This window comes from Vipera ursinii (assembly GCF_947247035.1).
Source record: "Vipera ursinii genome assembly, chromosome: 2".
Lineage (NCBI taxonomy): Eukaryota > Metazoa > Chordata > Lepidosauria > Squamata > Viperidae > Vipera > Vipera ursinii.
This window is the reverse complement of record NC_139513.1, coordinates 155,085,820-155,113,481: the sequence shown is the minus strand read 5'-3', so window position 1 is coordinate 155,113,481 and position 27,662 is coordinate 155,085,820. Positions and strand designations below refer to the sequence as shown.

At 45.2% G+C, this 27,662-nt stretch overlaps 1 protein-coding gene across 1 annotated transcript; it reads right to left on the bottom strand.

Annotated features, from left to right (window-relative positions):
* Window positions 1–3,294: 3,294 nt before the first annotated feature.
* On the bottom strand, window positions 3,295–24,253 carry GLI1 (GLI family zinc finger 1; the record flags this gene model as incomplete). The annotated part of the gene is made up of 11 exons (XM_083356945.1): window positions 3,295–5,460; window positions 6,061–6,334; window positions 7,313–7,543; window positions 7,743–7,907; window positions 14,152–14,301; window positions 16,383–16,523; window positions 18,109–18,216; window positions 18,542–18,689; window positions 20,039–20,230; window positions 23,102–23,204; window positions 24,157–24,253. The coding sequence occupies 11 exons, from the start codon at window positions 24,251–24,253 to the stop codon at window positions 3,389–3,391; spliced, it is 3,681 nt and encodes a 1,226-aa protein (XP_083213071.1). The 3' UTR covers window positions 3,295–3,388.
* Window positions 24,254–27,662: the final 3,409 nt, after the last annotated feature.

Sequence of the window (27,662 nt, the reverse complement as noted above, 5' to 3'; positions counted from 1 at the left end):
GAAGAGCCCCCATCAACACATGGGCAGTTTTGAGCTAGGCGGTCCAAGGTTCAGCTTTGGTACAAAATAGTTTGCTGTGCTCTGCTGAGGATGTTTTAAAGGGGAACCCTTAATTGACTTGGAAACAATCAAAACGCTAGAAATGTAATCTCCAGAGATACCAGAAATGTAGAATCTCCATAGACACCAGAAATGTAAAGACAGAGGAAGCCAGTGCAGTTACGAGAACTGAAAATAGCTTAAAAACAGATGTATTATTAGCTGTTGTTTATATATTCACTTTTTCCTCCATTGCTTGTGTGTGGTCGTTCTCTTGTCATTTTAGTTCAACAGATTTTTGGAATATTACTAAAACCTCCCAGGCTAACTAAGCAGAGTTGATAGGGGTGGGTAGGGGTGGGGTGAGCATATAAGCACCAGACAACGATATTCCCCATTAATACTTATACTTTAAAGTTATGATTCTGCTTCCTTACTGTCTGCCTCAATACGCTTCATTTTGCCCAATCTGCAAGAACATAAGTTTCCTGAGAGAGCACACTAAAGTTCAAAATTATGTTCTTGGCGCTCACGTATCTTGGGCAATTTGCAAGAAGAGAACAGGCTGGATAAGTCTTATCTGATCTTACATGAATTCATATGTGAAGAGCTTCAAGTGTTTTTCAAGTGCTCCAGATCTGAAGTGTTGTGATTCAGGGTCAGCCTGTGGGTTCGGCAGTTGGGTCGGATGACTCAGAGGAGGAGGAGGGGAGTGTTGAAGACCTTGCTGAGGGGGTTGAAGATCTTGCTGATGAGAGCCCTCAGCCAGGCCCCTCCCACTTGGTCACCACGGAGACCCAGCTGTGTGAGCCTGACAGCGTGGATGAAGATGACCCACAGCTGGCCCTGTTCAAGGACGCCCAACGCAGGAGGCAGTCAATTAGGAGTAAACAGAGGAAGGAAATGGGGCTTCTCGGAAGGAGGCAGAGAGAAGCCACACCCTGAACTCTATATAAGGGGAATGTGTGGGGAGGGCTGGTTTGCTGAAGGCAACCGCTTGGATAGTTCGTGTTTCTTAAAGCTCCTGTTTCTTGGTTCGTGTCTTGTTTGTTTTTGTAGCTATAAATTTGGCAGGCGTAATTCCAGCCTCTTGCCATTTGTAAAGGGGTTGTCCCTGCCTTTTCTGCAGGGCCGGTAGCAGGCTGGTACAGAACATGAAGATCTCAACCTGCAATTAAAAGATCTTTGCAAAAGGAGCAGTAGGGAGAGTTTCATTTTCACAACACCATTAATATTGCATGAGTTGCCTTTCTCCAAAGTTTCTTTGAGACTGGGCGGGTGCATGTGAAGAGGACTGATGGGATGAATTGGGACTTTAGAAGCTTAGGGCTGATTGTTCTCCAGCAGAAAGCTGGAAATGCTATCTTTAACACACTATCCCGTCTTCCCCGTATTGTGATGATTTGTTCGGTTTCTCTTTCACGGTTTTCAACTTAAGGGCCCAATCATGACAACATACTGTTGCCCTTCCAGATAAATTTCTTCTTTTGGCAACCCAGTGGGTGGGATATTTTCACAGAATCTAAGGCAGGTAAATTGATTTTCCAAGTATGTATAAAGCATACATGATCAGGCAATTATTGCTTCAAGACCGAGAGCTCAGAAACGGCTTCAAACACAATTAATTGCTGTGGAACCACTTTAAAGTTCAAATCATAAAAATATTATGAAATCCAGTGGTGCATACGCTTGTGTCAACCAGCCCTAGCTCTTTTGGGATCAAGAGGAATTTACCTGTATGCTGGGTGAACTCTGTGCTGGGTGTTTATTTTCTCTGGTAATTTAACCTGAATTACAAGAAGATCCTTTTGTTCCGCTGGCATTTTACTCTTCTGTGTAACTCGTCCAGCTTTGCATTTAGCCTTCTGCAATGGATATGAGTGTATTTGTGGCAAGTTGTGGTCCAGCTTGTAGTTTCTCTTTTTGCCCAGTTTCCCATTGTTCCCCAATATGTGACATTACCAATCTTTTCAAACTGAATCGGCACCACAGCAACATCCAGCTCCCGGAGGAATGTATCTGCATGAACACTGCATTTGCAAACATATGCTTCCCACATGATCGTCTAGTTTTTTCAAATGTACATCTAAAACATCTTTATCCCAGCCCTCAGAAAATACACAGACTGGAACTCCTCTCTGTATGCAATCATGAGCATAAATTTTCCATACATCCTCAACCACATTCCAACCGAACAAATCATACGCATGACTAGAGCTGGGGAAGGGCCCTTAAATTTACAACATAGTGCAGAGGGGACCTTTGTTGCAGTGTGGCCAGGTGCCATAATAGGAAGGGGGGAGGCATGTGTAAAATTGTTAGGCAGGCAAAAATTAATTTAAGGCATGAATTCTGGCAGGACAACAGAATAAAAAGCACCTTCCTAGCATTGTGCTTTTATTATATATGGTGGGTTTTATAATGGTAATAATTACAGGGTGGGAGCTTATGGCAAAAGATCAATTGCTGGTACTTAGAGATGCCAAGTTAACTTTTGCTAGCTTTGCAAATTGGGAGCTGAAATGTGGGAAAGGATCTGAAAGTGGCATATTATGTATTGGATATAATCTGAGACTCAGCAACTTCCAAGGACCGGACAATTCTCATCTTTCAGATGTTGCTGGACTCATTAGCCCAAACCAACATGGGTCAATGGCCAAGGAGGGTGCAATGTATATATTCCAGCATCTGGGAGGATTCTACAACCAGGTTTAAAAGACTCCATGTGGCAAGAGAGGCAGTTTTAATATACTGCTCCTCCAGATGTCTTTCCTCCTCTGTGTATTTTATAGGAAAGATGTACCAACAGGTGACAATTCCACACATTTTTTGCAGTACTGCATGGAGCTAAGCTTACTTTTATAAATATATCTATTATAAATATACGCAACAGACTTAAGGTACCCTATCAACAAACTCCGAGGCACTGTGCAAGAAATGCTTTGTAACATTCTAGTTTGTTAATAGACTTGAAAAGAGGCACTTGGGAAGCTTATCAAAAATACTGCTTTCCTTTCAGAAAGGCGATTTAGTGGGAAGAAGAGATGAATGACCGTGGATGAAATCTAGGCAGTCCTGATCTCTGCTTTTCTCACTAAGGGACTGGAATTTACGCACCTCCTTTCCCACAGATGCCCATCCTTCAGCCCATCCCATCAGCAGATCGGCTTGTCTAGGGTGTAGAAGGATAAAAAGCAAATGCTATTTTGTACCAAGGAACCTGAAGGCTACTAGTTAGAATCAGCTCTCTCCCCAGTGAGTTCAGCCCAATAAGAGGCATGCTTGTCTCTTGTATCAGCCTGATTTGGATAAATAGCAGTCTTTGTCATCAGAGCCTTGTCTAAACATACTAGGAAAGGGTATTAAGGAACTGGTTCTCCCCTGCCAATGAGTTCAGCATGGAGTTCATGTCCCCCACCGCCATGTTGGTTGGGCCACCAGGCGGGGTAGGGCTAAGGGCCTCTGCATCATCAAGGATAGCCGTGAAGTCCAAGTGGGTGTTTTCTAAGTCCAAAGTGTCCAAACTATTAGACACCTGCTCCTCTGGCAGGTAAGAGAAAGAGTCAGATTTAGGGGCATCCAGCCCAGGAGCATAAGGCCCACCTGGATCCTCAGCCACACAGCTGGGGGGCTGATGGTGCCTTTGATGGGTATTCATCAACTTGTGCCCAGATGGTTTGCTCAGCGGCACGTGCATTGGGATGGGAAAGCCTGTTTCTTCAGGACCGTGGAGAGGGGGTAAGCGCATCATGTGATGGGGGCCACCATCACTGGGGGTTTCGTAAGAAGGGCTAGCTTGATAGCTCAAGTTGCTTTGTCGATTTGGTGGCTTTGGTCCACCAGGTGGATGAGGGACCATCCTTGGATTGTAACACTGGCTGCTGGGGCTTGAAAGTGCTTTGTTTTCAATAGGTTGTGACGGCCTGGCAGGGTAGCTTGGATACTTTACATCAGGGTAAGGCTGGTGTTGCTGGCCGGGCCCATTCTCTGTGCCACCCATTATATTGCTGACCGGCTGCTCCCCCCACATCAGCGCCTGCTGTGATTGCACATAACTCCGTACCATCATCTCCTTGACTTGCAACATCGGGGTCTGGGATCTCCTGCCTGGGGGTTGCCCCATGCCAAAGCAAGAGCCCGGCTGGCTTTCGGGCTGGTATCCACCATCTCCACAGACGGGTTGAGCCTGGTTGTATAACACCTGCTTCATGGTTTGGCAGGAGGCAAGAGCAGCAGTGGCTGGTTGGAACTGTTGCTCGGCTTTAATGTGTGCCTGACCAAACTGGAATGTCGCCTGTTGGCCATGATTGGCAGGCTCTGCTGCCATAGGCTTAGCATCAGAGACTGGATACTGGGTGGAGTGGCACTGCCCCATGCCAGGGAGCGACGTGGGATTTATCCCTGAGCTATTGCTGTCCCACTGCCGTGCAGTGTGGAAAGCGACATTCATCTGGCACTGAGACTGGATGTAATCTGGCTGGTCAAAACCACCTTCCAGTTGCTCGTGGTTCACTGGACTCATCTGCAAGTCACCCACCAGCTTCAAGGTGCCTCGGTGAGCAAGATTGCTCGGCAGCTCCATGGCCGTCGCTTGGTATGGATAGTTCCGCTCCTGGTAGGTGAGATAAGGTTCCATCTCCAGCACTTCCGGCTCGCCAGCTGGGATGGCGCTCTCCATAGCGGCAGCTTCCAAAAAAACATTCTCGCTGATGCTTGGTGGGCGTGGGGAGAAGAGATGGTGGGGAAGGTTGGCCTCAGCGCTCCCTGTCACTTGTCCACCGGCTCTACCTGCACTTGCTGGGTTCACGTTGCTGAGGCTTTTAAACCTTTGCACTCGTGGAACAGGATGGGCTTCCGCCACTGCCTGCGTGGGGTCGCTGGCTCGCCGGCTGCTGTGGCTCAGGTGAGGATGGAGAAGGCCAGTGCTGCCGTAACCGTGGTAATCATTCGTGCTATGCTCATGCACAAAAGGAGGCAAGCATGAGCCAGAATAATCCCCTACAAGATTGGACTGAGCAGCTCTGTCCATATGGGGGAGAGGAGTAGGAGGTGGCCCACCAGTTGCTGCAGCATATTTGGCCTTGAGGCGGTACTGCTGGGCTGGGGTGAGGTTACCCAGCCCTGGAAGTCCTCCGCAATGACTGACCTCACTAGAGCGTCTTGAGGCATCGGGGGATATGGGGTCATACATGTCTGGGAGGCCTAATCCATTGGGGGCATTCCCGGCTGGCAGGTAGGGTGATACCATGGAAGAGCGACGGCTGACGGTGTAGGCCGAACTGACAGTGCTGGTGGTGCTACCTCGCCGGTCTCCTGCCACCGTTAGAGAAGGCAGGTCACTGGCTGAAAGCTCCATAACGCGCCGGTGAGAAGCCGCTGCAGAGGGGGCCCCACACATGCCAGGCATCTCTCTTCCTGGACCTGTAAGAAGTCAAAGCAGACCATTAAAAGGACAGAGAATGCAGAGCCCCTACCATATTTTGCGGTTTGTAAATTAAACTCAAAAGCTATTATCAATAAGCCGATTGGATCACCTCCCTCTCTCTCCCTCTCTCTCCTCCCCACTGCATCAAGACTTCGCCAGCTTCAAACTCATCCAAAGCCTGCTCAACCTCAGTTCTTGGCTCCGAACACCCGCTCAACCGTTTTAGGGGATTGGACCACGCAAAGGATCCCTTCTCTAGTTGGGAGGCAATGAAATAAATTGACGCAAATTAACAGATTCAGCCTCTCCTGTAAGCTTTACTCATTCCCAGTGATTTTGACTAACAAAAAGGAGGGGGAGAAGGAGGCAGGAAATGTAGGGACGATAGTTGGAGCCCCATGAAAGGAAGGAAGACTGTGCTTCAAGACAGCGGTTGGAAGAGAGTTTTCGCTTCCCTCCTAAAAACGCCTGGGGGAAAAAAAGTAACTCCAGCTCCCCCGGCGGCCTTCTTGAACAGCCATGTTGGTGATGATGCAAGTTCGTTTCGTTGCCTTCCAGTGTCTGAAAATAGGGCTGTAGAAGCTTTCCCTGCTTACCTGCCCCAGGGATGGAAGGAAGCTTGACCCCTTTCATTAAGAGGGGCTTACGCAGCTGCTTGAGTTTGTCAATGCGCAGGTTCTCCAACTTGTGCAGTGCTGAGAGGCCAGAGGTTCCCATGGGCTCAGACGGTTCCTCCAGTGCTGACAGGTCCTCTAAGCTGCCCCCTGCGTTTGCGTTCATCTCCACGCCGCTGTCATTATTATTAGCGCTGCCCAAGGGGGAGTGTTCGCTGCTGCAGGATGATTGACCCCCAGGGCTGGGCTGCGGCTTCTGGGTGGAGGTAGAAATACAGAAGCATCATATTGATGTGATGCTTTCAGCTCAGGTTTGCTTTCTGTGCTAACCATTTCACATTCCTTCTTAAGGTGTGGCTTGAGCAGTAAGCCAAAGTTTTGTGAAGAAAGAGGCTCAGCGTCAATCCTGATGGACAGCTACTACTGAATACATAAGACGGGCTACCAGTTTCAGCATTGCTTGTTGTTTGATCTTGAAGCTAAGCTTTAAAATGATCTTATTCTGCAGTTTAAAACCAATTTTCTCTCTCCTCTCTTTGAAGATAAGTGCACGTGTGACAAGAGCCACACGGACACACTTATGCCCAAGGATTTATATTTGCACTAAAACTGCCACAAATGTAACTAAAAATTCCATGGCGAAATGATTTTGACTTCTGCAGGTAGAAAAATTAAACTTGGTGAACTGTGCAACTTTGGGGTGTGCGTGGGAATGTTGCACACAGTGGATTTCTGCTTCCATTAACTGTAGGTGAAAGCCACATTGCAACAAGTCTCAGTTGTTACACCCCAATTTAAAAAAAAAATCTGATTTAAATTTCTCTGACTGTTGAAGTGGCATAAGGTCTGCTTTTAAGCCCCTTTCCCCTTTATAGCCACGGAGACTGACCTGTGTTTTTATTTAACGCAAATCAAAAAAGATTCTTGGGATGACGCAAACATACAGTACCAATTTCTGCGAATACATAGTTCAGAAGTGGAAAACAAAGCTCTTAGATTTCGCTTTCTTGTCTCCAGATCTGTTTTCCATATGTGCAGATGTTTATTAAAGAACATTTCTCACATCTTCGCTTTTGCTTGCAAGATACATACGAAGAGTCAGTGATGTGGGAATTGTCCTTTAGTATGTTCCCTGAATTCAAGAAAGTCTGCCCAACCTGCCCACCAAACACCCCTTGCGGTCCAATGTCCTCCTCTCCCACCCTTCTCTCTGTTTCCGCCCCATGCTGCTCACCAAATTAGAATCAGGTACAATGAGTTTGCCCTCTTCCTTCCTGACCTCACTATCTTTCTCTTGCTTCATGTCACCATGGAGAGGGAGAGTCCGGCTGGTGGCTACTGTGTCTCCACGGTGCTTCTTGGTGACATGAGCATCTGGCCCATGCACTGTCTTGACGTGTTTCCGCAGGGAGCTGGGATCAGTGTAGCGTTTGGTACAGCCGGGGATCTTACAGACATAGGGTTTCTGCCAGAAGACAGACAGGCCATTAGGGTACAGATGTCTTCAGAACACAGAAGACTTCTTTACCTTTTGTTTGTTTGTTTGTTTGGGTATGGCAAGGTAATATACACCCAATACCAAGGTGTGAGCCTTCTTTTTTTTTTTTGCAGCCCGCCTATGTCAAGCCCTAAAGTCGAGGCTTACCTCAAGCAGTTGTCCATACCTCATTGGAATGTGTCCGGTTCTGGTGCTTGGCCCTGTCAGAAGCATTAGAGAAAGCTTTATTGCAGCCTTCGTGCTCGCAGACATAAGGCTTCTCACCAGTATGGGAGCGCAAGTGAGTCTTGAGGTTCTCCAGCCGTGAGTAGGCCTTATTGCAGCCTTCAAACTGTAACAAAAACAAGAAGAATTTCCCTCAAATCCCACTATGTGGTTTAGTCGGGTTAAAACATTTCCTCCTGAGCTGAAATTCTTGTCTTAAATCTGCCTCTCGATTTTAACTGTCTGGTAGATTTCATGGTCAACTTTATCGTTGAAGTCAATTATAATCCTGCACACATCCTACAGGTAAAGGTTCTACAAGGCCACCTCCAGTTCCAGTTCCAGTGGGTGGAAAAAGCACCTGGCTGCAAAATGACGGTGTTATGTTAACACCACAACTTGCAAGGAGAACTCTTCCTCAGGAAGAATCGTGTCTTGATAAGAAGGCAGCCCTTCCTAACAGCTGAGAGGTGTTTTTGTTTTTTTGCAAAAGAACCAAACATATATAATGTTTTTTAATTTTTTAATTTTTTAATTTCAATTTTGGGGCGCTGTTAATTTATTTTTTTTTAAACTTTTGTATCGTTGTATTTTATTGTTGTTAGCCGCCCTGAGTCCTTCGGGAGATAGGGCGGCATATAAGTCCCAAAAATAAATAAATAAATAAACATATATTTCATGCACTGAAAACACTGGAGAGCAGTGGGCTTGGGGTCTGAATTTTATTTTTTCCAGGGGATTTTTGTTTCTTCAGGAATTGCAATAGATTAGCGATTGTGGCACTGATTGACTTATCATTGTAGGACTCTGCTTTGGCTGGATGGTGGAAGCACTGTTTGGCTCATAGCACTTAGACCTATATACCACTTCACAGTGCTTTACAGCCCTCTCTAAGCGGTTTACAGCAGGGCTTTTCAACCTGTTCACCCATTGTACCACTTTTAGGATATGGCAACATCCAAGTACCACCAGTCGCCTAGCAAGGTGTCAAAAACTTGATGACCAAAAAAGGAAAAAAGGGATGAAGTACAGGTAGTCCTCGACTTACAACAGTTCACTTAGTGACCGTTTGAAGTTACAATGGCACTGAAAAAAGTGCCCCCCAAGCCACAGCCGAGCAAGACACCTGCCTGCCTGCCCGGCGGCAATCTTTCTCCTGTCCGAGGTTTTAATTGTTTATTTATTTATTTATTTTATTACATTTATATACCGCCCTTTCCCGAAGGACTCAGGGCAGTTTACAGGGTAATTAAAAACCAAGATACAAAAGTTAAAACAAGTTTAAAAAAAAATTATATTTGTCCCTGTATAAATAAAACCCCAGTTAAAATAAGATTAATCCTCAGCCTGGGCCAGAGAGCTCGAAGAGCCAGATGAACAGAGGTCGGGGGCAGTCCTCAGCTCCACTGGCAGCTGGTTCCAAAGGGCAGGTGCCCCCACTGAGAAGGCCCTATCCCTGGGTGTCGTCCGCCGGCAATCTCTTACCGGTGGCACCCTGAGAAGACCCTCCCTGTGGGAGCGCACTGGACGAAGGGAATTTGATGCCGGCAGCAGGTGTTCCCTCAGATATCCCAGACCCAAGCCATGTAGGGCTTTATAGGTCATCACCAGCACCTTGAATCTCACCCGGAGGGCAACCGGAAGCCAATGCAGCTCGCGGAGTAGAGGTGTTACATGGGAGTATCGGGAGACCCCCATCACAACTTGCGCGGCCGCATTCTGCACCAGCTGAAGCCTCCGAGTGGTCCTCAAGGGCAGCCCCATGTAGAGAGCGTTGCAGTAGTCTAAACGGGAGGTCACAAGCGCATGAGTGACTGTGCGTAGGGCATCTCGGTCCAGATAGGGTCGCAACTGGCACACCAGGCGAACCTGGGCAAAAGCCCCCCTGGTCACGGCTCCTATATGGTCTTCAAAATTGAGTCGTAAATCCAGGAGGACGCCCAAGTTGCGAGCCCTATCAACGGGGGGTAACACCTCACCCCCCCTCGTTAGAGATGGAATAGTCTGGTTGACCCGAGATGCCGATATGCACAGCCACTCAGTCTTGGCGGGATTGAGACAAAGCCTGTTTCTCCCCATCCAGACCTGGACCACCTCCAGGCACCGGGACATCACGGCGAGGGCATCGCTGGGTTGGTTCGGGGTGGAAAGAAAAAGTTGGGTATCATCAGCGTACTGATGATACCCCACCCCGAAACCACGAATGATCTCACCCAGCGGCTTCATATAGATGTTGAACAGGAGGGGTGAGAGAACCGACCCCTGAGGAACTCCACAAATGAGAGGCCTCGGGGCGGATCTCTGCCCTCCCATCAACACTGACTGAGAACGGCCCAGGAGATAGGAGGAGAACCACCGTAAAACAGTGCCTCCCACTCCCAACCCCCTGAGACGCCGCAGTAGGATACCATGGTCGATGGTATCAAAAGCCGCTGAGAGATCTAATAAGACCAGGACAGAGGAGCAACCCCTGTCCCGAGCCCTCCAGAGATCATTCACCAGCACGACCAATGCCGTCTCCATGCTGTATCCGGGCCTGAAACCCGATTGGTACGGGTCCAGATAATCAGTTTCCTCCAGGAACAGAGGAAGCTGATGCGCCACCACACTCTCAACAACCTTCGCCAAAAAGCGAAGGTTGGAGACTGGACGATAGTTATTTAAAACAGCCGGGTCCAGGGCAGGCTTCTTGAGGAGGGGTCTCACCACCACCTCCTTCAAGGCGGCAGGGAAGACACCCTCCTTCAAAGAAGCAGTTATTACTGCGTGGAACCAGCCTCATGTCCCCTCCCGGGCCGCATAAGCTAGCCAGGAGGGGCACGGATCCAACAAACAGGTGGTGGTGCTCAGCCTCCCCATGATCCTGTCCACATCATCAGGGGAAACAGGGTCGAACTCAGTCCAGATAACATGTGAGCATTTCTGTTGAGGATTGGCAGTGGGGGTGGGGGGTGTTTGGTTTTTATTCCCCCTCCCTCTGCTGGGTGGGTGCAGCAGGTTTTGGTCACCTCACATGATCCTGGGACACTGTGACCGTCATAAATATGAATCAGTTGCCAAGCATCTGAATGTAAATCACAAGACCCTGGAGATGCTGCAACGTTCCAGCTGATCAGCGTTTCTTCTGGGTTCAGCAGAAGCACCAGGATCAGCGCCGAGCTCCAGCTGGAGCCTGGCGCTGATCCTGGCGCTTCCACTGAGCCCTGACAGCCCTGCAGCTCCAGCCATCTCTCACTCAGGCTTGTGCGGTGCTGCCACCGGTTCAGCTCATTCCCCTCCCCGCTACCACTTTTCTAGGATGGTCACATACCACCTGCCAGGTGCCAATGTACCACAGCTGGTACCCATACCACTGGTTGAAAAGTAACCTAGTTTACAGTATCAGCCTATTGGCCCCCAACAATCTGGGTCCTCATTTTACCAACCTTGGAAGGATGGAAGGCTGAGTCAACCTTGAGCCAGTGAGACTCGAACTGCCAAACTGTTGGCAATCGGCAGTCAGCAGAAGTAGCCTGCAGTACTGCAGTCTAACCACTGCGCCACCATGGCTCATGCTTGTATTCTGAGGCTGGCAAAAAATAAAGAGGTTCATGAATTGAGGGATTGTGGTGGAGAAACAATATAATGCAGAAATGTTCTAATCTAATATAATGCAATTGGGTATGGCTAGTCTAGAGAAAAGAAGGACTAGGGGTGACATGATAGCAGTGTTCCAATATCTCAAGGGTTGCCACAAAGAACCTATCAAAAACAGTATTGTAAAAATCAGATTAGAAGCACAAGTTAAGATCGGCAAGAAAATGGTAAGTGAGCACCTGTCCACCCTAGATGAGTTCAAATCATCAGGACCAGATGGACTACACCCCAAGGTTCTCAAGGAACTGGCAGACGTGATCTCAGAACCACTGAACTATATTTTTCAAAGATCCTGGAGCACTGGGGAACTACTGGAGGACTGGAAAAGAGCTGATGTAGTTTCCATCTTCAAAAAAGGGAAAAAATGGATCCAGGAAACTACAGACCTATCAGCCTGACCGCAATACCTGGGAAGATGTTGGAAAAGATAATTAAGCAACAAATCAGCGAACACCTAGAGGCAAACAAAGTCATTACCAAAAGCCAACATGGGTTTATCAAAAACAGATCAGAGCATTCTTTGACCAGGTGACAAAATTAGTGGACCAGAGGAATGCTGTGGATATAATTTACTTGGTCTTCAGTAAGGCATTTGATAAAGTAGACCACAACCTACTACTTGATAAGATAGAAAAATGTGGGTTAGACAGCATCACCACCAGATGGATTCGTAGCTGGGTGACTGGCTGTACTTAATGGAACTGCATCTACATGGAGGGAAGTGTGCAGTGGGATGCCCCAGGGCTCTGTTCTGGGCCCAGTGCTCTTCAACATCTTCATCAATGATCTGGATGACAGGATAGAGGGGAACTCATCAAATTTGAAGATGACACTAAGCTGGCAGGAATAGCCAACAGTCCAGAAGATAGGCTTAAGATACAGAAGGATCTGGACAGACTTGATCATTGGGTGCTATCTAACAAAATGAAATTCAGTGGTGAAAAAAGTAAGGTTCTACATTTAGGCAAGAAAAAACAAATGCACAGGTATAGTATAGGTCCGTGGTAGCGAACCTATGGCACGCGTGCCACAGGTGCCATCATCCCAGTCCTAGGCTTTCAAGCTGGGTTTTATAAAACCTTTTCACTTTAGGCCTCCGCCACCGTGTGCAAAAAAAAAGTTCAATCAATCAATTTCAACTTCTTGCGGGGAAAAAAAATCTCGCAAAGTTGGAATTGATTGATTGAACTTTTTAGTTTCACCTAGTCTGCTGTTACCACCACAGCAATGCCTACCCAATGGCCCACGCCCACCCAATTGGCCACACCTACCCAATGGGCCACATCCACTCGGCACCCAACAATACATAAATGGGTTTTGGTTTGCAGTTTGGGCACTCGGTCTCTAAAAGGTTCACCATCACTGGTATAGGTGGTACCTTGCTCAATAGTAGTTACTGTGAGAGGGATCTCAGAGTCCTAGTGGACAATCACTTAAATATGAGCCAGCAGTGTGCTGCAGCTGCCAAAACAGCCAACACAGTGAGGGATAGAATCAAGATCACATGAAGTGTTAATACTGCTTTACAATGCCTTGGTAAGGTCACATTTGGAATACTGCATCCAGTTTTGGTCACCACGATGTAAAAAAGATGTTGAGTCTCTAGAAAGAGTACAGAGAAGAGCAACAAAGATGATCACGGGGCTGGAGGCTAAAACATATAAGGAACAGTTGCTGGAATTGGGTGTGTCTAATGAAGAGAAGGGGTGACATGATAGCAGCGTTCCAATATCTCAGGGGCTGCCACAAAGAAGAGGGAATCAAGCTATTCTCCAAAGCAACTAAAGGCAGGACAAGAAGAAACAGATGGAAACTAATCAAGGAGAGAAGCAACCTAGAAGTAAGGAGAAATTTTCTGACAGTTAGAACAATTAATCAGTGGAACAACCTGCTTCTAGAAGCTGTGAATGCTCCAACACTGGGAATTTTTAAGAAGACACTGGACAACCATTTGTCTGAAATGGTATAGGATTTCCTGCCTGAGGAGGGGGTTTGGACTAGAAGACCTCCAAGGTCCCTTCCAATTTTTTTTGATGATGATAGGCAGGCTATTCTCCAAAGCACCTGAAGGCAGGACAAGAAGCAATGGATGGAAACTAATCAAGGAGAGAAGCAACCTAGGAGAAATTTTCTGACACTTGAAACTATTAGCCAGTAGAACAACTTGCCTCCAGAAGTTTTGGGTGCTCCAACACTGGAGGTTTTTAAGAAGAGATTGGACAACCATTCATCTGAAATGTTATAAGTTTTCCTGCCTGAGCAGGGGGTTTGGACTAGAAGACCTCCAAGGTCCTTTGCAGCTCTGTTATTCTGTTAATCAGCAGATCTGCAGCCAACCACAGGGCTGTAAGAATGCCAACCCGTGCTCAGTGATGTCATGATGGAAATCCTATCAGTTATGTATTTACATCCTCCCTCTGGAGGCTGTGAGTGCTCCAACACGGAAAGCTTTCAAGAAGAGACTGGACAGCCGTTTGTCTGAAATGGTATAGGGTTTCCTGCCTGAGCAGGGGGTTGGACTAGAAGACCTCCAAGGTCCCTTCCAACTTTATTATTATTCCTATTCCTATCCTGATGCCTGATGCAAGTACAAAAGATTGTGGCATTTGTGTCATGACAGCAGGAGGCACATTGGTTGCCTGCCTGCCTTGCCCTTGCTGCAATGCCCACGGCTCTAGACAACCCCGACTCTCTTTTTAGGTAGCTGAAATGCCAGCTGTTTGTGCCCTACTTACTGTGCATTTATGAGGCTTTTCTCCTGTGTGGCGCCTCATGTGGACGACCAGCATGTACTGAGCTTTGAAGGGTCGTTGTTCCCGTGAGCAGTCGTGCCAGTGGCACACAAATTCCTTCTTCTCTCCATGGATATGCTCATTGTTAATATGCTGCAAGGTCAGAGAGAAAAAGAAGCTCAGAGACCAGAATTAAAAGGCAGCAACTACTTCAGGATTCACCCAAACTCAGCAGAAACAGGAACAGTTGTTTCGGATTCCATCCACTGTAGATAGGACTGCAAATTGGGGAGATGAAATCAAATTGTTAAAAAAACATGCTTTGCACACATATAAGACAATATTTAAAGGGATGTGGTGGCTCGGTGGGTTAGGACGCTGACCTTGTCGATCAGAAGGTCGGCAGTTTGGCGGGTTGAATCCCGAGGGCCGCGTAACAGAGTGAGCACCTGTTACTCGTCCCAGCTTCTGCTAACCTAGCAGTTCGAAAGCACGTAAAAAAAATGCAAGTAGAAAAATAGGGTCCACTATGGTGGGAAGGTAACGGCGTTCCGTGCATCTTTGGCGTCTAGTCATGCCGGCCACATGACCACGGAGACGTCCTTGGACAAGCGCTGGCTCTTCGGCTTTGAAACGGAGATGAGCACCGGCCCCTAGAGTTGGAAACGACTAGCACGCATGTGCGGGGGAACCTTTACCTTTACCTTTAATATTCAGCTGCAAAAATAAATGCCTCATATTAACAGAGGCAATGATAAACCAAGTTTACCTTCCATATTCTTCTTACATCATTTGGTTTATTTTCTAGGCTCCTTCGAGTAGTCTTTCGTGCCTGCACAGCAGCTACTGAAAATAGGATTTTGGTGAGAGACACTCCACCAAATTAATAAGATGACAAAAAAAAACCTTATTTTATGCATTTGGCGTCTAGTTATGCCGGTCACATGACCACGGAGGCATCCTCGGACAAGCGCTGGCTCTTCGGCTTTGAAACGGAGATGAACACCAGCCCCTAGAGTTGGAAACGACTAGCACGCATGCGCGGGGGAACCTTTACCTTTACCTTTTAAGACAATATTTCAGTAGTGTTTGTTACACATATCACTATGATTCTTATGGTTCTTTTACTGTAATATATTCACCCTTTCTGGGTTAATGTACTGGATGTTTGTTTTGATATTTTACAATATTTCTTTGTTTTGTCTTTTTTGGCTTGTTGGCTGCATTGTGGTATGTTGCTTACAGAACTATAGGAAAGGTAATTAATAAAAAGTGATAAAAGTCTGGCTTTTAAATTATATTAGACATGACATCTTTCTGGCTCATAAGGTTGGTCTGCTCAGCCACGAAGCTCCTTGGGAAAGTAAAATATTTCTTAATCTAGCCTATTTTATAGGACTGTTGTGAGGGAAAAATGGCATCATTGCATGCAAGTCTTAATGGAAATAAAGAGCACAGATGTGACAAATGTGTATGATCTTATGTATTAATAAAAATAGCATTCTTAGCAGCTAGAAAGAAGTGACAATTTTTCACACGTACTGTATCAGATGAAAGATCTTTAGGATCTCTAACTATCTCTTAACTTAAATTAACTTAATCTCTATTCAGAGATGAAGAACATGACACAAGGCCAACTTACACTGCAAACATAAATTGGTGTACTCAGTGTACTATAATTTTGTGAATATCCTTAATGCCTTCATCATAATTCCCCAGCTAAAACCATTTAGCCCTATGCTGCAGATCCAGAAGACCCACTTTGGTGTCACTTTCTTAGGCAAACAAATGTTGCAGTAGTCACACAACCATATGAAGGCCGGGACTGCCAACAGAATTCCCTATTATTATTGATTGTTAATACAGTGGTACCTCAGTACTCATTGTTAATTGGTTCCAGGAGGCGCAAAAAGTACCCAAAATGATGAGTACCAAACAAATGTTTCCCATGAGGAATAATGCAGTGAATCATAAGGCATCCAATAACAATAAGTTCTAGTTTGTGCATTGAGTACCAAACAAACAATGAGCACCAGGACAAAATTTTCGCACCAAAAGGCATTGAGTACCAAGTTTGATGAGTTTCAAAGTAGTTGAATACCAAGGTACCACTGTACTCTTCTTGCCAGAAAACTATGTAATGGTAAAACAGGCCTCTTTCTGAGATGTATTTTGAGTAGAATATCAAGACAGGGTTTTCCAGTTTACTTAAACTTGTTACTGTGTCAACTCACATGCACCAGCTGTTCCTGAGTGTCAAACTCTTTGGTGCATCCTTCCCAGTGGCAATTGGTCTCATATACTGCTTCAGCTTCCACCTTCCCATCTTCCTTTTCCAATTCATCTCGTGGATCAAGCACACTTAGTAAGGGGTCCTGGGGTGGAAGTAAGATACACATTCAAAGGTACTCTGGGAAAATCCACTAGAAATTTTCTTTCACAGCAATTCACCAAAAGAGGACAGATAGTCCCCACCTTAACAAAGGTTCCATGGTCTTGAGTATCATCTTGGTCTCTTCTTACCCACCATATGGCTGATATGAACACAATGCTTGGATTTGGGGGCAGAATGAGGAGCCATTGTTTACTAGTTCAGCACATGTTTAGTCTGTAAAAAGGTTCTGATTCAGTCCAGATCATCTCAGGGTACTAAGGCTAGATGATGGTTGCCTGCTGAATTGCAGAATCAGAGTGCTTCTAAGGCATTTCATGGGGCTGCGCAGAGACCTGGATTTCAAGGGAAGAAGGCAACCAGGAACCTGTGTGGGCATGCCTGTTGCACATGACAGCAAGCTCTTCGGGAAGCCGAATCTTGGCACCTTGTGTCTGGGCACCAGGTAATCCCAGGAAAAGATGTGTTTGATTTAAGGAGGTGCCAGTGAGTGCAATGAATGAATAAAGGGGGTGAAAACTTAACTCACTTGCATGGATGGGGTTTCTTTTACAGCAGGATTAAGGAACTGATCTCTCGTCATGCCACTGCTGATTTACCTGCAGTCCTAAATAACAGTATAGCAACAATCACTGCAGAATGTCTTCTGCTGGCTGTCTCTGAGGGCAACTGCACCACTGATACAGATGTCCCAACCAGAGCAAAAGTTGACCAACTACTGAAGCCCTTATGGATACTTCTGGTGGGGTTGTTTTTTTTCCTACGGGGCACTTCCTCTGGATGATCTGCACATGTAGAACTGTTGCTCCCCTTCACACATTACGTTTTTATCTGTAATGTTTTTGATTTTCTTATTGACACATGAAAGAATCCCAAACATTAGAAATTTCTCCAAACTCCTATGGTGGTACAGTGGTTAGGATGCAGTACTGCAGGCTAATTCTGCTGACCGTTGGCTGCCAGCAGTTCAGCAGTTTGATCCTGACAGGCTGAAGGTTAACTCAGCCTTTCCATCCTTCCAAGGTCGGTAAAATAAGAACCCAGATTGTTGGGGACAATAGGCTGACTCTGTAAACTGCTCAGAGAGGACTATAAAGCACTGTGAAGCGGTATATAAGTCTAAGTGCTATTGCTAAATGCTAAGTGCTATAAGGAAGCTGTGCTTTGTAATTTTGGTGCATGTGTAGCCTTTTCTCGTGTGCAGAGTGGCTCACCTCCCCACTATCAAACAAGTAAAAAACAGCGCTGATGTACAATAATGCTACTGTGATTAATCTAGCCATCTGTGAGCTATGGATGTTCAGGGGGGAAAAAAATCAAACCAACACAGTTGTAACACTGTCTCTGAGAGAGAGAGAGAAAGACACACACACACACACACAGAGAGAGAGAGAGAGAGAGAGAGAGAGAGAGAGAGAGAGAGAGAGAGAGAGAGAGAGAGAGAGAGAGAGAGAGAGAGATCTGTCTCCGGTCATTCTCTTCCTCCATTTCAAATCCATGAGCTATGGGCAGGGAAAGGGGGTGCATCTGTGGGCCTGTGAGCACACGTTGCTGAGGCCTGCTGTTACCTGTGTCCCCGTAGAGGCAGGGCTGGAAATGTCACCCTCCGAGCACTCCTCCAGGCACTTGGTGCTCAGGGCATCCAGCGGGCTGCCCAGGCTGGACTCTGACTTCAGCTGTGGGAGAGAGACGGCGAGAGCTCCAGGTGATGGCACCCCCTCCAACTATATCCCCAGCCCCGAACACTGTCCCCCTAGTCTCCGCAGCCCCCCCATCTTCCTCTCCCAAACTCACACAACAGATCTTTCTAAGCCTACCAAGGGTCATAGGGCATCCCTAGGAATTTAAGTATTGGTAACATCAGGTTTCTCTGTCCTCTGTCTCTTCTCTGAAGGCCTCGGTGTTCCACAAAACAAGTTAGATGTTACTGTCTTCGGGGCATAAGATATCTGCCTGTTTTAGGGTGACAGGTTGCAAAGGGCTGGATGGGCACCCTCTTACCTGGCAGTGCTTCAGCATGCCACGAGGGGGTGGCATATGGTGCATCACCCCCGGCCGGCCTGTCACGTGTTCATGAGGCCCACAGGGGACTGTTGTGGGGTTGTGGCCAAAGGACATGCCTTGAGGTTTCTGGAACCCAAGTGAAGGGCTGTAGGGATGAGAAAAAGCATAAGCACTTGCCTCACAAGAATGCACTTGCCAAATTTTAGAAGCTTGTAACAAGGGCTGCGTCTTTCACAGTGGTGCAACTAAAAGGATGAATGTCGTGTGTGTGCGTGTGTGTGTGTGTGTGTGTGTGTGAAAGTAACTTCCTGGGACTCTGCGCTGGGGTGGTGCAGTGGTTAGAATGCTCAAGGTTGACTCAGCCATCCATCCTTTTCAGTTTGGTAACATGAACATCCAGATTGTTGGGCTAGTAAAGCGCTATGAAGCGGTCCTTCAGTCTAACTAGTATTGCTATTATTATGGGCCTTTTTCTTTCTTAAAGCAAGATAAATTTCCAGTTCTTCTCATCATAAGCCTTAGAGCTACTAAAATTTCTGTTAGTGTGTGACAACAAATTTTTCGTGTGTCTACCTTATTTTTTCCAAAGCATTTTTCTTTCCATCTAATGTATCTCACATTCAGCAGACTTATCCTCTGATTATCTTTTTTTTAAATTCCATTTATATCCCGCCCTTCTCCGAAGACTCAGGGCGGCTTACAAGCTTAGCAGTAGCCTTCATTCTATGTATATGCCTGCTTATTAGGGCTTTCACACACACCCCAAGTGGCATTATTACAGTCAGCTTAATTGCCCCCAACAATCTGGGTCCTCATTTTACCTACCTCGGAAGGATGGAAGGCTGAGTCAACCTTGAGCCTGGTGGGACTCGAACCTGCACTAATTGCAGGCAGCTGGTGTTACTTAAGGAGGCATTAGCCCACTGCTCCACCAAGGCTCTTGTTTTTTTGCTGCTCTTCTGGTTTATATTATTTATGGTTTTGTCTTTTCAGTGTTTTTAGTCTTCTTAAAGAAGCAATCTTATGATACATTCACTGTAATTTACATATACTCTGTCTTCTTCTTCTTTCTTTCCTTGTCTCTCATTTTCTATGCCTGTTCTGCCTACCAGACAGCCATGACAGTTCCCCCCCTCCCCCCCACAGCCATCATTTTGAAAACATGGATTAGAAATTCAGTCCAGTCTGAAGGGTTGGGAAATTGACCTTGGTCAGTCCTAGCTGTTTGCCCATTTCTGTGGAAACTTTCTCCATTTAATGAGTTTTGGGTCTGGGATGGGGTTTTCAACAAAGGTCAGATGATCCATCTTGGCTTGATTCTGCTTCAGAGTGGCTCCAGTAGGGCACCTAGTTGGTGTCACTTTGGGAAGACGTGAATCTTTCTGCATAATAAGTGTAAGTTCTATATTAAACTAAGAGGGCTTTGACTTCCTATACAAGTCAGCAACTGGTGTTGCAGTCTCTGAAGGCTGTCTACCTGAACAACATGCCTACCTGACTGCACCAATGGAGAGGTGCCCATAGGAACCCCCAACTGAAGCACAGCGAGAGTTGATGTAAGCCACCAGAGAATTGGGAGAGGTGCGAATGACAGTTTGCAGATCAATGCTGGCATCTGAGAGTGGCGAGATGGACAGCGCCCGCTTTTTGGTCAGCTTTGCTGTGCTCCGGGGTGTAGAAAAACGGCTACCTGAGGAAAGAGAGGAAGGACAAAGGAAATGCCAATGAGACCGTCTACCCCAGGACTGTTGGTATGAATTGATGATGGTCATCCCTAGTTTCAAGCAGGTTCCTCTCCTAATCTTTATTGGAAAGGCCAAGAATTGGCCCTCCGCCCTTCAGCCCGCTAAGCATGAGCTAGATCCCAGGGATATAATTTTGCCGAGAAAGAATAACTGATTCTATTTCGGAAGAGAGATTCGGATATGTGATCCCAAGACTTAAATCGTGATTGCACCAATGTGGTGTAGTGGTTAAAGGGCTGGTGTAGGACTAAAGAGATCTAGGTTCAAGCTTATCTTCAGCCATGGAAGCTCCTTAAGGAACTTTGGGTTTCTCTCTCTCTCTCAGCCCAATCTAGCAACAAGAATGCCCTTGCAGGGGAAAATGAAAAGAGGCAGAAGGACGTATAAATAGTCCTTGGCTTATGACCATAAAGGAGCCCAACATTTCCGTTGCTAAGGAAGGCAGCCATTAGGTGAGTTATACCCCATTTTATGACCGTTTTTGCCACAGTGGTTAAGAGAATCGCTTCAGTTGCTAAATGAATCATGCAGTCAAACAAATCGGGCTTCCCCTGTTGAGTTTGCTTGTCAGAAGCCAGCTGGGAAGATTACAAGCGATGATCACATGATCCTGGGACAGGGCAACTGTCATAAATCCATGCCTATGGTCAAGCATCTGAATTTTGATCACATGACTGTTGGACCGAGGAAATGGACATAAGTGAGAAAACCGGTTACACGTCACTTTTTCAGTGCTGTTGTAACTCTGAACGGTTACTGAACAAATGATGGTAAGTTGAGAGCTACCTGTATGTTTCCTTGAGCTCCTGAAAGAAAGGTAGGATTTAAAGCTGACAAACAAGTAATAAAAAAACATGGATAAATATGAAAACGCATTTCTCTGTATGTCTCGTTTCCTGAGATGGGATGGGAAACCTAAAACCTTTGGATGTGTGCCAGGATTATAGCTCCCATCTTTGGCAGTAGCTGATGGAAGCTGTATCGTTTAGAAGGCCTCTGTTCTTGATGTCAGTCTCCAAAGCCTTGTGAAGCCTTCTGAGAAAGAACTTTTGAATCCTTGGCCCAAAATCTGAAGGATTACTGACTGAGTTCAATCAGATCAATTTATTACAGTCGTAGGATCAGGTATGGTAAAATACCGTAACTAATAGTAGAATTGTTACATACACCTACACATACAGCAGAAAAACAGTGAGTATCATAGGATCTAAACGCAAATAAGAACATATATAATAAAACAATAATAAAAATAGTATTATAAAGAATGATGATTAAATGAATGCCCAAGCTTAATTGATAGTGCAACGTATAGTATAGATTGTAGCACAAAACTGAGCAACCTGGGAATCCTTGTACAAAAAAAATAATAGTAAGTAGAAATCACACTCCCTGTCTGGACATTTCTTCAAGTTTGGATAAATGAAAGTCTAAAATCTGTCTTTATTTAGGGAGCAGCATAAAGTACATGGCTTAGACGGAGTTTTTATTAAGCCATAACCAGACTGGAATTCTCTCACTACAGTATCTATATGTCAGGTTTTCAAAATAAAGAGAAGGTCCTTTTTCCATTCACTTTTAAAATTCATCTTGAAAGGCTGACATTCCTAAATTTAGAAACCTCCACAGGATGTATCTTTTGTACTGATTCTACTATTTACTTTTAAATTATTGCTTTAAATAATAAAATATAAAGATATAGTAATATCATTTATAGCACAAAGATTTTACTTATTATGGGCCTTGAGCTGCTAATTGAGGGATTTCTCACAAGGAAATAAATGTGTAACTTATTTAACATAAGTGTATAAGATCTGCCAAGATGTTTCCAAGAATTCTTCAGTAAAGTTTTGGATATTAAAATGTGTCTGTCTGTCTGTCTGTCTGTCCGTCCGTCCGTCCGTCCGTCCGTCCATCCATCCATCCATCCATCCATCCATCCATCCATCCATCCATCTATCTATCTATCTATCTATCTATCTATCTATCTATCTATCTATCTCTATCAAGAGCCTTGGTGGAGCAGTGGGCTAATGCCTCCTTAAGTAACACCAGCTGCCTGCAATTAGTGCAGGTTCGCATCCCACCAGGCTCAAGGTTGACTCAGCCTTCCATCCTTCCGAGGTAGGTAAAATGAGGACCCAGATTGTTGGGGGCAATAAGCTGACTTTGTAATATTGCCGCTTGGGGGTGTGTGTGAAAGCCCTAATAAGCAGGCATATACATAGAATGAAGGGTACTGCTAAGCTTGTAAGCCGCCCTGAGTCTTCGGAGAAGGGCGGGATATAAATGGAATTAAAATAAAAAATAAAATAAATGTGTCTGTTTTGTCTGTCTATTTTTTCACAATTATTATGATTCAAAGCTTTATTTTAGATCGCTAATATGGTTGTTTATTACACTGGGTCATATTTGTAGTGATATTTTTAAAGAAATTACAGTACTACACAATTTTGCCATCAAAATAATTCATAAAGAAAAAGAAAAAGCAGGGCGGGGGGGGGGGATAAAAAAAGACCATTAATTGTCTAATTTCACATCCTTGCTACCCAAATGACTTCCTGGGCAGGTAGACACTTTTCCAAAGTGCCTGCAGAAATTTTTTCAAAGAGGAGTTATATTGGAGAGACCTCCTTCTTTATGCAGGGTGTCAAGGGGGCATTTTAGAGGCATCTGCTAGGAAAATCACCTCCCACATCAATATGGAAATTAAATGGACTGAACTGAAAGGGGTGCCTTAGATAAAATCATTATTATGGTTTCATAATCTATGTCCACAAAAGATTCCCATTTTCCACAGTCCCCTAAAAAATACTTACCACCAATATGAGAAGGATGTTCACCTCCAGGTACCAATCCGTAGGTTTGGTGATTCCCCACTGAGTTGGTTTGGTGGTAGTATGGTAAATCACTGATGCCTGTGAAGGGGAGGAAAAACAAAGCAAGCCATAGATATGGAGGAAAAGAGACACAAGAGTGAGACAAGCAAATAAAAGCATGAAAACTGAGACATCACAGAAATGGCCTGCTAGTTAAAACCAAAGACCATTTAGTTTGCAAATCTATTTCCATCAGGATAAATGGATTTAGGAATTTACAAATGGGGCATAAAATTGGCTTTTTCCTCTACTTCTGAACACAGCAATCCCATTTAGCTATTACAATTAGCAAGCCAGATGCACCACAAACTGCTGCAATATAGAATGTAATTTTGTTCCATTTCATTTTACTTCGCCAGTTCTATTTTTCCCTACTCCACAGCTCTATCTTCGTTTATAATCCAGAAGGGGCAATTGAGTTGTCTTAATCCTCACTGGGCTGTTTTTGGTATGGAGTTGAGGAAAGAGGAATTATCTCCGAGGCTTATTTCCCTAAAAGTTTTTTCCCCTACTTCTGATACCCTCTTCCTTGTGTGTAGGATGACATTTTGTCTTGCACGAACAGTAACATTCACCTGCTAAAGGCAAAAATTATGACGCGGTCTTTTGCACCTGCTTCTAACTATGGCACAAACAAACTTTGCAATCTCTTTCCACAGCCATAACATTACCATCAGCAAGATCTAAATTACCTCTAATATAAGTTATTTCTTGCCAGGCTACCCTCAGCGAGGTACAGTATATCTGGCATATGCTGGGACACATAGCACTACTTTAGGCTTATAAAGCATTAAGGAAGACTATAGATTTGGTTAGCATCCAATTTGAAGTGAACCTCACCACAAAAACTCTGTAAATAGGTTTCCACAGCAAGCTTGCAAAGACTCTTAAGGCAAACTGACGTGGAAAAAGCCCTTAAGAAATCTGGAAATCCTTCTGAAATAGGATGTTATGGGCACTCTCCGAAGTCAGGCTCTTTCAGTCAACTGACCTTCTACCATGGCATTAGGTTGGCCTTGCCCATGGAGAGGCCGAAGGTAGCAGTGTTCCATGTAGTTGTTAACTGGTGGGTTCATAGGATTGAACATAGTTTGTCAGAGGCTGAACACAGTCAAAGGAACATCTGGCAAGGTAGGCCGAAAATTAGCACTGCTTCTTTTGAAGGATCCAGATCTGCAAGAGAGACAGTTTGTTATTATACGTATGTAGGGCGAAAGCATTTATGTCAGACATGTCAAACACAAGGCCCAGGGGTCGGATCCGGCCCGCAAAGTGGTTTCATGTGGCCCGCGAAGCCATCCTGGAAACAGTGAGGGAATGGCCCAAACTGCCTTGGCCCTGGCCCAGAGACCCTCCCTCTGCCAGAGACCCTCAGATCTGTCCCACTCCTGCCCGGGCCCCCATAGGCACCCTTGATGCGAACAATGTAGAGCTGGCCATGCCCACCCAGTAGGCCACGCCCACCCTGGCCATACCCACCCGGCCCCTTGAGGGCAACCGCAATGCTGATGCGGCCCTCAATGAAATTGAGTTTGACACCCCTGATTTATGTGATGAAGTATTCGTAACCTTATTTCTGATTGATTCTGCAATCAGCTCAAGATCAGTCCACCTAAGCATCTGTCTGAAAGGATACTTAGTTTGTGGCAGTGTCAGGGAGAGAAAGGCATTGTGATGTAGTGGTTAGGAAGTCAGACTGAGGCCTTAGATTCAAACCCTTATTCAGGCTTGAAGCTAACTTAAGATAATTACCGCATGGGCAGCTCCATAGTAAGGTTTAAAAGGAAGAGGTAGGGGATAAATACAGAAGCATTCCAAACGGAAGACAACACAGTCCAGATTTTGCCCTTGCAACATTCTGTGAGGGAATCAAGATGGTTTCACTGTAAAATCCTCATTTAGAAGGATCCTTATTCTTAGGGAAGTAAGGATTGAAGAAGGACTACAGCAATCGTTTGAGGAGGCTTCTGATGACACAGAAATCTGTTTTGCTATTAATACAGGCAGTCCTCAACTTACAACCACAATGCCCAAAATTTCTGTTGCTAAGTGAGATATTTGTTAAGTGAATTTTGCCCCATTTTACGATCTTTCTTGCCACAGTTGTTAAGTGAATCACTGCACTTGTTAAATTAGTAACGTGGTTGTTAAGTGAATCTGGTTTCTCCATTGACTTTGCTTGTCAGAAGGTTGCAAAAGGTGATCACATGACCTCTGGGGACACAGCAAACGTCATAAATATGAGTTAGTTGCCTGGTGTCTGAATTTTGCTCACGTGACCATGGCGATGCCACCATGGTTGTGTGAAAAATGGCCATGTCAAAAAAATTTTAGTGTCATTGTAACTTTAAATGGATACTAAACAAACTGCTGTAAGTTGAATGCCACCTGTACGCATTTAAGTTTGCTTTTTGCCCAGTCCAGCCTCGAAAGAGTCACAAATTTAAGTTTTGTATCTTCAGCAAAACATGGGTGGCAACCTTGTGCCGCATGCTGGCACAATAACATATGGCCCAGTTTGCCTTTGCTGGCATTGCTGGGCTTCTGTAAAGATTTATGTACTTTATTAATCTCCAAGTAGAACCACCTTTCCATTGCCTAAGACAGGGGTCTTCAAACATGGCCCTTTTATGACTTGTGGATTTCAACTCCCAGAATTCCTCAGCCAGGCATGCTGGCTGAGGAATTCTGGGAGTTGAAATCCACAAGTCATAAAAAGGGCCAAGTTTGATGACCCTTGGCCTAAGACAACCATCTGCATCTCATTTGATCTATGTCAATAACCAGCACTGCTTCTGGATACCAGCAGAGGGAGCTCGTTCTTAACACTCTTAACAGAATTAGATTTACTGAAATAATTGCCTAGCGGCCCTAGCCTGTTGCTGCATAGCTGCATCTAATCTGCATAGCTAGTTGTGCCATCTAAAGACAGCCAGAGTTGTAGTCCAAGGCATTTGCAGGATATGTGTTGGAAAAGATTAACTCTTTAAAGCCAAAGATCATGCATGACAAATCGGAATATGCTTCCCTACTCCCTGTTAGGTTTACAGCTCCTCTGATCCTACTTCCATAGAAATTGGCAACCATTCAGGGATACACATCATTAAAAATAAAAAAGGCAGATGCCACAGGAGATATTCTCTACAATACGACAATTAGCCTATTATAATCTACACTATAACTGAGTGCTTAATATTTGAAATAATATTTATCACCTTTTCATCTTATGCCTTAGAGCTAGCATTCTCTCCCACCTCATTTTATCTTCGAAACCAACCCTGAAGTAAGTTTGGCTCAGAGATCATAATTAATTAGATCAAGATTAACCAGGGAGGCTTTTTGGCTGAGTTGAGATCGGAATCAAAATTCCTCTGCTCTTAACTGTAAACTGTATCACCAGTTCTGTTTGGAATATTCCCTCCCCCACCACACGCTCATGTTTTTGTCCCATTTTTTGCTTTCATTTTCCCAAGCAGTAATTGCAATACAACTCAAGAGAATGATACCAAATGCTGTATCTGAAATGCTATACGCCGCCCTTCCCTTTCATGTGGGATGGGCAGCTACCCAAATAGGGTATGTGCATGTGCCTTGCTGGCTGAGGAACTCTGGGAACTGAAGTCCACAAGTCTTAAAGTTGCCTAGTTTGGAGATCCTATTTTGGAATATAATTATAGTAACCCTTGGATTTCCTTCTGCACTTATGGGCTGGGATGATCCTGGTTCAGAAGCCCTGGGTTTTTGAAACACACGCCATGGTTTAAGAGAGGTCTAGGGCAGTCGAGTTGATGGCTTTGGGGAAATTTGCATTCCTTCTTCTGGAATTTTAGGGTGAAGGTTTTCCTCCATGAGTCTCCTTGGAGACTGATTGCCCTGGTTTGTTAGATGACCCCTTTCCATCCTAAAGGCAAGGCATCACTGTCCCTTTCATCAGCCTGGGCAATGAACAGAAGTGCAGCTGCTGCATGGCATGGTGACCTTTGATCTTTTCCTTGCTGCAAAAACCATTAAGGATAGGAGGGAATGTTGGCTAGAGTGTAAGTCTAAGTAAGGCACCTCATTGGCTGCCTGGAAGAACATTGGTTAACTTCTTGATCGCAGCTGTGAATCCTTCTAGAATTGGGCAAAAAACCCTGGCCGTATAGAAATGCTGTTAGAGATGATCTATTACAGTATACCAATGTTTCCCTTAGGACTGTAACATGTGGCTCACTTGCCCATCATTTGATACATTCCTCAGCCCATTCTCCTGATACTATTTCTCCTTCTCTCTAGTCTGTTTTTCCCACCCAAATTGCTTTGTCAGGGATGCTGCTTTCCAGGGATTACTGAACATGTGTATTCCCATCTTAGTTTTAAAACTCCGATGAAGAGAAGTGACTTTGAAGATGGAGGATATGTTTTGCATCATGGATTTGGGGGGAAGGAATTTGTTTTGAGTGGTTTAATTTTGTTTACAACACACACACACACACACACACACACACACACACACAC